Source organism: Girardinichthys multiradiatus, chromosome 14, assembly GCF_021462225.1.
Source record: "Girardinichthys multiradiatus isolate DD_20200921_A chromosome 14, DD_fGirMul_XY1, whole genome shotgun sequence".
Classification (NCBI taxonomy): Eukaryota; Metazoa; Chordata; class Actinopteri; order Cyprinodontiformes; family Goodeidae; genus Girardinichthys; species Girardinichthys multiradiatus.
Genome location: NC_061807.1, coordinates 16,282,204 through 16,293,966, shown reverse-complemented (window position 1 = coordinate 16,293,966; position 11,763 = coordinate 16,282,204). Strand labels below are relative to the sequence as shown.

At 39.8% G+C, this 11,763-nt stretch overlaps 1 protein-coding gene across 1 annotated transcript; it reads left to right on the top strand.

Moving 5' to 3' along the window:
- Positions 1 to 6,567: 6,567 nt before the first annotated feature.
- si:dkey-165a24.9 (G-protein coupled receptor 4) lies at positions 6,568 to 10,459 on the top strand. Its single transcript, XM_047386608.1, has 3 exons — positions 6,568 to 6,921; positions 7,008 to 7,772; positions 9,853 to 10,459. The coding sequence occupies exons 2-3, from the start codon at positions 7,192 to 7,194 to the stop codon at positions 10,256 to 10,258; spliced, it is 987 nt and encodes a 328-aa protein (XP_047242564.1). The 5' UTR covers positions 6,568 to 6,921; positions 7,008 to 7,191; the 3' UTR covers positions 10,259 to 10,459.
- The last annotated feature ends 1,304 nt before the right edge of the window (positions 10,460 to 11,763 follow it).

Sequence of the window (11,763 nt, the reverse complement as noted above, 5' to 3'; positions counted from 1 at the left end):
TTTTTTTCTCCAGAGAAAACCTCATTTGTTTCCGCTGCACCATTTTCTCCTATCTTGCCGTTGCTTGAATCCGCCATTTGCATCTGTATGTCTGAGTGAGATTGGCGCCTGCGCCTTTAAGCTGCCAGTGGTTGGACGTTAATTGACAGGTGTCATGTATTTAGTAGATGGGATGAAGAATGACACAAAAAGCATTGATTTGCCACCAGATCAGAGCTGCACCCAGAGGAAAATATTTAAGTAACCAATTTAGAGACCAACATGAAGTCACATGGTAGCCAAAAGTTGAAGAACATTGCCACTGAAAAGTATGTATTTTTGCCTGCACAAAAAAATAAACATAAAATGTAATGCTGAAAAATCAAAAGTCAGATACATTTCTGACAGGCTAATGGTACATCTGTTTAGGTCAAGTTGAAAAAGTGACGATACAGACCTCAGGTAAGGCACTCTATCCTCTCTACTGTGGCATCTTACTAGTGCTGGCAGTGTTGACTGATCACAAAGATGGTCACGAGAGTTGATTACCTGTTGATTCTCTGTTGCCAGGGGTGTGAAGTTTTAAACTAATGCTGTTTTGAATCAAACATTTGCAACATGCTACAAGTTATAGTGACTTAGAGTAAAATCAACAGCTTATTGTAGTGTCACGGCATCTGATTAACATCAGCTTGTTAATTTAACTAAATGATTTTACAACAGTAATAACATTAAAGCACTAATGTTCAGCATTTTATTATAAGTTCTTAAACTCATACCGGCCATAGGAACTACGCATGATCATGGTTATTCTGATAGTTATGTATTTAAATGGCCAAGTGATAGGCCAAGTGGCCAATGGCCAAGTGATAGTCAGTCAGTCAGTCAGTCATTTTCTACCGCTTATTCCATAGTGGGTCACGGGGGAGCTGGTGCCTATCTCCAGCAGTCTATGGGCGATAAAAAATTCGATAAAATTCAAATTAATAAAAAGATTTGAAGGGCTTACCCATCATCCAAACTCCTGAGATACCAATCTGATCTCATAGTACCAGAACAAAGTAAGCTTAGTCCAAAGAGAGACTATCAATCTACAGAACCCAAAAGGTTATCACTGATGTCCTGTTACCGGACACTCCGGGACATCCTCAGTGGTTTATTGTCCATGCAATGATTAGTGTTTTTGGTGGTACATACTGGACATGCTTAATTATAAAGAAGTGATTGGGATCCATTTTTGTCCCTAATATTCCAGAAACGTAGACTGTTTGTCTTTCTGACCTCAGTTTGCACAGCTTTTAGACATGGCACCAATTCAAGTCTAGTCAGGTCAGGAGAACTTTATTAATCATTTAAATGACAATTTGTTAACAGTCATTCAGCCCATGTACAGTCTAGAAAGGGGCAGAGAGACATATATAGAATAATTATAAATAAAATATAATATGCCAGAAACAGCTTAGCCTGTAGTGTTGTGGTGTACGCAACACAAATTAAACAATTAAATAAACAATACATTCTGGCAGAAAAACGGTTTATGCTGCTGTCGCCGTACTGGGATGGACTCAAGAACAAGGTCACATTCAGGTGGCATCCTGTTTGAGTATGTTTTTATCAGTCTACAGGCTCAGTGAGGTTCAGGCAGGGGCACAGAGCAAGGTGGAGAGTGCACAGAGGTGGAAAAGTCTCGAGGGACTTTCAGCTTACTAGGTACCAACTTGGGTTATTCAATAAATCAGAGATCTGTGACATTTAAAAGGAAACAAACTGAATGACCCTGTTCCCTTTGAAATTGTGTGGTAAAAATACAGCCCGGCACTTATTGTCTCAATAAATCCATTCTTTACTCAAACAATTTCAATTGTTTGGGATTTTTTTCCTCCACTTGGCGAGAAAAATTGTCCAGGACAAAAGTTTTGCTGAGCCAGTGTCTATGAGCTAAAGCTCAGTTCTGTTTTGGGTAAAAAAAATATTAGCATAAATTTTTACTTTTGCTGAGGCTTGTTTAACTAATTTGTTGTAAAGCAGGTTTAACTTCTATCTATTTCTGAGTTTTAAACATTGCCAAGTCCTACTTGTAAATCAGATACACAAACACCCAACAACTTTTTATCTTTGCGGTGTGTGTTTTACCTTTGAAATAATTTATAGTTTTAATTTCAAAATCAGCTTTATTCACCAAGTTTATGAAACAAACAAGAGATTTGACTTCGGTTCCACTTTACTCTCAGTGAAAATGTTTTAAATATCAATACATAAAAAGGGGAAATAAAAAATTATTTTTCTGTAAATATGTATATAAACATGAGGGAGACAAGGATAAATTTGTGCAAATGTGCGTAGTATCGATCTGGGTACTCTGACTGTCAAGTGTTGATCAGATAAACAACCTGAGGGAATAAACTGCCTCTGTCGTGGCTGGTTTTGGCCATTAGTGCTCTGTAGTGCCACCCTGAGGGTAAAACTCTAAACAGATTGTGTTCAGGATGTGTTAGCTGCCCCTTTTCTGACCCTAGACCTGTACAAGTCCTGAATGTAGGGAAGGTCAGCTCTGATGATCCCCTCTGCAGACCTTATTGTTCATCGCAGTTTGGACATTTCCTTTTTTGTGGGTGGCCCAAACCACACAGTGATGGACAAACACAGGACATACTGAATAACTGTAGTGTAGAAGATGATCAGCAACTCCTGTGGAAGGTTGTACTTCTTAAGTTGTTGCAGGAAGTTCACACTCCGCTGGGCCTTCTTACAAGCATGGTCTGTGTGAGGAACACCTCAGGTCCTGAGAAAGGTGATTCCTGGGAACCGCAAACGATCCACAGTAGACACATTGTTGATAGTGAGGGGAGGCAGTGTGTGTGTGTATGGGACGGGTGGGGAGGGGTTCTCCAAAACTCCACCATCATTTCCACTGTCTTAAGCAGGGTAAGCTCCAGGTAGTTCTGACCACACCAGTGGACCAGCACTATCCTAGATCGGATGGCTAGATCGGAACAATAACAGTGGTAAATTTCATGAGTTTCACAGATGGGTCTAATCAGGTGTACTTATTTGTACACCTGATTAGAGACAAGAGGAGTGGGGAGAAAACACACCTCTGGGGGGTGCCGATGACGGTGGTTCTTGTGCAGGAGAAGATGCTCCCCAGTCTCACTTATTGTTGCCTGTCGGGAAGGAAGCCGGTGATCCACTGTGAGGCGGAGGACTGCACTGTTAACTTGTGAGCTTCTGTTTGTCCTTTTCCTTAAAAGTAACTAACAAAATACATTTTATAATCACTACTTCAAATATTAAACCCTCAAAACTACAGGAAAATCCATACAGTTGGCTCTTTTTTTAAATGATTTGACTTCCCAAAATCTGAAAAATTAAATGTTTAACAGAGGCTCTCAACAGTGTACACAATATTGTTAAAATGCTTGATTTTTGGGATGATGATGGAAAAATTTTCAAAACTTTTCCCACCTTTAATATCCTGCTCAATTCAAGTAAAAACAAAGGAGAAAAAAACGGTAACAAATATACTTGTTGCAAAATTGTGCACAACCTTAAATTAAAACTTTATTAAATTCATTTCAGGGATTCTGTTTTATAGGGTACACACTTAACGTCACTCATAGTAAATCAGAATAAATTGAAATAAAGCTTAACCTTTCAGAGATAATCTTTCTAACATTTGCTCTTTTTCATCCTTTAGCTGAAGCCATGATTTGTGCATTTCAGACCAACACAGGAACAAAATTATCTTGCACAAATGTATCAGTCAGGAGAAGGCAACAAGAAATTCACAATGTTGTTTATGTTCCATGGTATATTTAAGACAGTGATCGGTATTTTAAACATTACACAATAACCACAGTGAAACATGGTGGTGGCAGTATCATGATATGGGGTTATTTTCCATTAGATGGAAGAGTTTTGCTTTGTTTATTTTTGTCGAGGTGTGTGTAGATATGAACAGTTCTAAATGCTGGTCACTGTTTTGACCCAACAGAGTGACCTCCTTGGAAAGCTGAAGATAAAGACAGATTTTATTTTTCAACATCACTGAGAGTCAAGGCATTTTTCCAAATCAAGAAAAGAGTGACTCATATTTTTGAGAAAGGCCAAGCCAGAGTCCAGAACTAAAATCAACAGATATGGGGTCTCTTCAAGAGGACTGTGGATCAGAAGTGTCCAGAGTCAGAGTCTTTAAATTTTCTTCTTCTAAATTCAGACAAGACACAAGTTGTCATCTTTGGACCGGAGTCTTTAAAAAAGAAACTGCTTAGTCAATCACTTAACCTGGATGGCATTAAATTGACCTCTGGTAATAAAGTAAAACACCTTGGTGTTATTTTTGACCAGGACATGTCATTTAAATCCCATATTAAACAGGTTTCTAGGATTTCCTTCTTTCATCTCCGGAACATTGCCAAAATTAGAAATATCTTATCCAGGAGTGACGCTGAAAAACTAGTCCATGCATTTGTTACTTCAAGGCTGGACTATTGTAATTCTTTACTATCAGGATGTCCACAAAATGCAGTTAAAAGCCTCCAGCTGATTCAAAATGCTGCAGCAAGAGTTCTGATGAAAGTTAAAAAGAGAGATCATATTTCTCCTATTTTAGCTTCCCTTCATTGGCTCCCTGTTAAATCCAGAATAGAATTTAAAATTCTCCTCCTCACATATAAAGCCCTTAATGATCTAGATCCATCATACATCAGAGATCTGATTGTTTCATATGTTCCTAACAGAGCACTTCGTTCTCAGACTGCAGGTTTACTGGTGGTTCCTAGAGTCTCTAGAAGTAGAATGGGATGCAGATCCTTTAGTTATCAGGCTCCTCTCCTGTGGAACCAGCTCCCAGCTTTAGTCCATGAGGCAGACACCCTGTCTACTTTTAAGGCTAGGCTTAAAACTTACCTTTTTGATGAAGTTTATAGTTAGAGTGGCTTAGGCTATCTTCCTTATCTTTTACCTCCGCCTCCCTCCCTGTTGGATGGAGTAAGGGGGAGTCAGATTTAGCCTAAACCGCCTCAGTTATGGTTGAAGTGCAAACACACCCTCCATTTCTGCTACCTCTATGACCCCTTCTCTTTTCCAATGGTTATAATCAGTCTGACAGAGAGAGGTATCCCGATCCTTGTGGTTTTTAGTATAACAATGACCATCAGTGGGCTCTAGATGGACAAACTTTATCAGTTTATTATTTTACTTAGTGCCCCTACACGTGGCCCGTTCTGGGGTGGCCGGGCTCTGGCACTCGGTGGTTTGGTCTGGCCTCCCTGGCGGCCCCGCGCCGTGGGGTGCCTTGAGACGACATTGTTGTAAATAAGCGCTATATAAATAAATAAACTGAAACTATCTCTGTAGTTATGCTGCTATAGGCTTGGGCTGCTGGAGGACATAATGACCACTTTACTCTCTCTGCTACATTCTCATACTACTCTCCAATTTTGCATTATTTGCTGTGATTTCAGCTTTTAACTTTATGTTCTCTCTCTTTTCTCTTCCTAGAAGCTACACCTGGCCTGACTCTATGTCTACCTGTGACACCTTTCTGGAGAGGGGCATTGTCCAAGCTTCTGCTGGCAACAACTTAATGCTCACCTTCTACAGATGATCCACTTGGCTCTGTCTTTCAGTGTTTAACCATTTCTCTTTCCTAGATATAGCAATTGACTGAGCTTTTACTGTAACTAATTATATGTGCTCTCTTTCAGACTATCCTTGAAAACTGGCTCAAAGTTTATCTGTTCTTTATTTCTAGATGAAACGACTAAAGGAGCTACATCCATTAACATTTACTTTTCCTTCCCATAGAAAGTACTCCTGGATCAGTGCTTCTGTGTTCTCTTTGTGTCTCTGCTCTGTTCTCTCAAAACCCCAGTCGGTCGTGGCAGATGGCCGCTCACACTGAGCCTGGTTCTGCTGGAGGTTTTTTCCTGTTAAAAATATTAGAAGTTTTTCCTCTCCACTGTCACTACATGCATGCTCAGTATGAGGGATTGCTGCAAAGTCAACGCCAGTGACTGTCCACTGTTGCTACATGCTCATCCAGGAGGAGTGACTGCTACAAATCTCTGACTCAATGCAATCTGCTGGGTTTTCCTTAGATAGAAAAACCTTTTATCCAATTTGAATAAATAACTGAATCTGGTTCAATGGTTAGGATTAATTGGAATGTATGTACCTGACTTTTGTGAAGTGCCTTGAGACAACATGTGTTGTGAATTGGCGCTGTATAAATAAACTGAATTGAATTGAAATAGTGAAAGTAAATCAAAAGCTTCTTCAACAATGTTTTAGTTTAAAGGTGTGCACTCATATGTAGCCAAGTTATGCAAGTTTTTCGCTTTTTATTTCTTGACTTTTAACAAATTTGTTTGGTTTTAGTTGAGTAGTTTGGAAATTATTTATGAATGCAAAAACTAAAAAGGCATTTTATTAGTTAGAGCCACTGTGTGTCTCCTTGACCAATACATTATATTTACATTGCACAAGCTATCACACTTTCCCTGCAGTGAAGATCACAAGATAAGAGGGAAATATGGACTCTGTTCAATGAACTCCCCTGCAAATCTTTGCAAAGTTGGGGTACTGTTTGAAATTAATTATAACCCTGCTTGGTATTGAAAAAATATGGTTTTTTTAGGTGAAAGTGCTTAATAGGTCAGGATGTCTCAACAGTCCATCTTTGGTGAGTGTTACTACAGGGTGGCAGAGAAAAATAGAGGGAGCGTATGTTTTTGTTCTGTGGCAGAAAGGCGTTCTCCTGCCTCAGGATGTTGCCTTTAAAGCTGAAGAAGTGAGCTTCCTGTGGAGGAAACAATCATAGAATGGACATGGCCTGGCCGAGACACCGTGTTCCCAACATTTCTTGAGCTCAGGTCACCCATCTGCAGAGTGTAACGTGACACTTTTGTAGACTCAAACTCTGTCTCAAAGCTTTGAAAGGTGAGTGGAAACCCTTGATTATTTTTTTCTTCATGCACCTGCTGGTGTCAAACTATCTGTTCATGCTCACACTGTCTGCTTTGCAGGTTTTTATTTTCATGGATGGATCCAGGATGTTTTAAAATTGTTTTTTTTTTACTTCTGGATGGATTTATGAAAAGTACAACATGGATGCATAAAGCACCCATTTGGATTTGGTGAGCAAATGGCTGTCTCTAAGCTAAGACATCATCTCACGTGTCCTATGTCAGGTGCTTAACCAACAGAGACATGTCTAATGACACATGCAATCTCCCTCTGGACACGGACATCTTTGGGCTGACCTGTGTCTATGGTGTCATCTTCTCATTGGGCCTGCCCAGCAACCTGCTGTCTCTCTGGGGCTTGTACCACCTTGGTCGCTCAGGTGGAGGCGGGTGTCAGCTCGTCTACATCCTCAACTTGCTGCTGTCAGACCTCCTCCAGCTGCTCACCCTGCCACTGTGGATCATTTACCTGCAGGGCCCTCACTGTTGGCCCTATGGCCGACTGACCTGCGAGCTCGTCAGCTATGTGTTTTACGTGAACGTCTATGCCAGCGTCATGTTTCTTTGCCTAATCGCAATGGACCGCTGCCTAGCCATTGTCTACCCACTCAGCAGCCGTAGGGTGCGGACAGTGAAGGTGGCAGCTGTGTTGGGTGTAGCTGTGTGGATCCTAACCTTCCTCTTCTGCCTGAGTGGGCTGCTGCCGTCTGTGTTTGACTCTGACAGGCTGTTGTGTCTGGAGAAGTATCCGGTCAGCCCCAGATATGCTCACTTTAAGATCATTACTGTGGTTTTGGGCTTTCTGCTGCCATGTTCTATTCTAGGGTAAGTTAGCTCCATGAGCCAAAATATTAAAACTCTATATTTTGTTCTTTTAATAACAATGAGTTTTTACCTAAACAATAAGTGCTTTTTCGTTTTCTGATTCTTTGATTCTTAGGTTTGTTCTTGGAATTGTGTAGAGTAGTTATGACAAGTCAGTATCTTACATGCAGCAGACAACACTAAGAGTGATCTCACTTTTGAGAATAAAGGAAAAATACTCAAGAGCAGCTCTGGGTATTTTATGGTCTGTAGACCAATAGACATCAAAGAGTAGACGCCCTATCGAACACTGAATGGCGTTCCGACGTCACCGTCATTTTTGTGGAGTCAAGTTGGAGAGCCAAAATGCGTCTTACATGTGCAGCATAGTATTGTCGAACCGTTTAGGTGTCCATACCAAATCAAGGAGAGCTGTGCTTTTTTGTAAGAGTTATCTGACTTTATTCTTGTAATTTCAAAAAAATTACTGGCCCTGATTCTCCATCGTACCTACGAACACAAGTGTGTGTTTGAATAAATAAGGTGAGGCATTAACGTAAATCTCTGTTAAAATGTGTTTATGTGAAATAAAATCCCTTTATTTGTATAAGTTCACATCCCAGCCTCGCCTCCAGCAATATGGCGGACACACGGTTATGTCTCAGCAGCGGGCCAACCCAGTCAAAGCGGCGTCTACGTATTAATGTCTATGTGTAGACCACATTGGGCCATTTAGATGTCTCTGAATAGCCCGCATGAAAATTCGAAATCAAACAGCTACCGACCTCCATGTGTACTATAGTCAGAGTGAAGCTAACTGATAATCAAAATCAAGCCTAGAGTCAAGTTAACACCTGCTCAGATGCTAGCTAACATCTGCTTAGGGGCTAATTGCAACTCAAAAACAAGCTAACAACTGCTCAGATTCAGCTAACAGCTACTCAGAGTTAAACTAACAGCAACTTATGTTCAAGCTAATTGTTAAACAGTCAAACGAGAGCTATCCAGAGCCAAGGTAACACCTGCTCAGATTTAAGCTATGAGCTACTCCTAGACAAGCTAACAGCTACCTATGGTAAAGCTAACAGCTGCTCAGAGTTAACAGCTACTTAGAAATCAGCAAAAAGCTGTCCAAACTCAGCAAACAGTCACTCACTGTATGGCCTGGGAAAATTCAAATATCTAATGTGTACAAACACAATCTGAAATCTATAGGCATTTAAGCAAATTATATATATGTTTTTATTTACATCTTATGTACTGCATTGTAGCTACACACTGTACTTATTAATACAAGGCTGTTTAACTAAATCCACCAGAAATGTTTCTGTTTCCCTTTTCACAGCCTTTTCTCTGTATAACATGGCTGATATCCCAAGTCTTTTATCTCTCCTGAGAAAGCCATATAGTCTTTACTTACTTAATGGCTTAATGGTATTGTCAGCAGAATCTGCAGCAAGTCATTTCAGACCATGGTAAAATATATTGAATAGCTGCAGGGCATGCAGCTAGAGCAGCAATATGGCTTTTGTTGAATTAGGACAATTGTGACAATTGAAACATCTGTTTCAAGGGAGTGTGATGACTATAATTGAGGTTAATGTAATTTAGAAAGTTTAAATGTTTGTTGGTTTTAGGTGGGTGTCCATGCTCTGAGTAGTTGTTATCCTGACTCCACCATGAGAATTTCTTCCTGATTCTCATAACTGAGATAATTATCAGTGCTGTTTACTACAGGTATAATGCTAAGAATCCACAACTACTTCACATAGGCCCTTTTCTAAAAATATCAGAGGAGAAACTATCCTTTTAAATTCAGCACTGATCTAAAGTGTAGAAGCAGAGTGTATACAATTTCCATCTTGCTTTCAATCTCCTGAAACAAAAATTTTGAATTAATTCAACGAAAATCAGTATATAACAGATAAAAAAAAACACATTAGACACAGTGATGAGTAATGAGGAGTAGAAACAACAAAAATCAAAAATATAAAAATAAAATGAACAAAGGTTTTATTGTTGTCTCTAGAAGGCCTCAGCTGTTCTGTATATTCAAGCGAACAGGCTCATGTCTGATGTAAACGTTTTCTTCTACTACCAGGTACACCTCAGCACATATCGGGCTGACACTACGACGATCTCCGTCACTCTCCAACCATGAGCGCTACAAAATCGTAGGAATCCTGGTCGTGATAACTTTCAACTTCATTGTAGTCTTCGGGCCCTACCACCTGGTAGGCGGATACAGGTTTGTCTATCTGCTGCGGACCGATGAGCCGTGTCTGTTTGAGCAGTCTATGTTCTACGTCTACCGCATGTGCTATGGACTGACCAGCCTCAACACCTTATTGGATCCCCTCTTTTATATCTTTCTCTGCCCTGATGCTCGGCTTGAGCTGCAGAGGTCCCTACCCTGTTTGAGAAGAGGACAAAACAACCATAAAAACATAACCATGAGTACCAGATATCACCTGGACAACCAGAAGGAGAACTTTGTAACAATATAAACTGGATTAAACAGATGTAATGGGATTTTGAGTCAGAGCAATGGCGCCATCTAGTGAAATATTTTGTTTTAGTTTGGCTTTTTAATTACTTAATTGCTATTTCAATTTCCAAAAAAAAACACAGATATGCTTCTGCAAAGTACAGAAGACTTTTAAAAGACTGTAAAAATGTGTGCCTCCAATAAATGTATTTAGACTCCAGAACTGTTTTTAATTCCACCACATTGGAGGGTTATCTATCATGAACGACCTGCTCATGATAGAAAGGTCATGCCATAGAGGTGGAGTTACTGGTGTGCTTCTTTTCATTGTTCTGCTGCATAACCCAGGCCCCCCTGTCAGAGCTTAAAGTCAGAAACTGATGACTGGATATTCTCCTTAAGGATTTTCTGGAGGAGAGCAGAATTCATGGCTCCATCAGCTACAGCAAATTGTCCTGAAGCTGCAAAGGAGACCTAAAAATCACCCTGCGATCACTAAGCTTGACTGTTAGTATGATGTTCTTTTTCTGATAGTGTGAGTTTTACTTTTCAAAAAGTTCCTCTTTTGTCTTGTCAGTCCAAAGAATATGGTCGCAACGCTCTTGGGGGATTATCAATATGTTTTTTGAGAAATGTCAAATGAGCCATTGTGGGGTTTTTTTTTTTTTTCGTTGGCAGTAAATATTGCCTTGTTACTCCTGTGGAGGCCATTTTGTGCCCAGACTTATTCATGATTGAATAATCAGAGCCTCAATGATGTGCTGAGCTCTTTGTGACCTCCTGGATCCGTCATCGATGTGCTCTTGGATTATTTTCGTAAGGCTGAACACTCCAGGTTCAGCCTACAACCGTTCCATGTTTTCTCTCTATTTGCCGCTAATGGCTCTCACTGTGATTTAATTGAGTCCCAAAGCTTTAGAAACGGCTTTGTAACCCTTTCCAGACTGGTAGATGTCAGTGACTTTATTTCTCAACTGTTCTTAAATTTATTTACATTGGTGCAACAAGTGTTGCTCTTTGACATCGTTTAACCTACTTCATGTTGTCAGACAGGTTATATTTAAGTTATTTCACAACTTTACAGGTCTGCCTGCAATCACACATGTGTGTGACTAGTGAAACTGAATAAATAGAATAGTAAATTCACAGTTAATTCATGTTTTCCATAGGAGGGTGAAGAGGACACATACAATAAAGCTTGGACTATATATGCATATACGTATAGTACTATATATACATAAGTACTATACATCAGATTCAATAACAAATTAAAAAATATTCTAATGGGTGCGGCGGTGGTGCAGGGGTCAACCGCACAACCCATGTACGGAGGCTTTAGTCCCCGACGCGGCCCTCGGATTAAAAATTAGGAAAATGACCAAAAACTACAAAATTTAAACTAAAATATCCACACACATTGTTAAAGGTGTGAAAAACATATTATAAAAAATTTATTATAATTTCAATATTGTTTTATAGAATGAAATACATTGTTTAAATTGATATGTTTAGGACACATACATT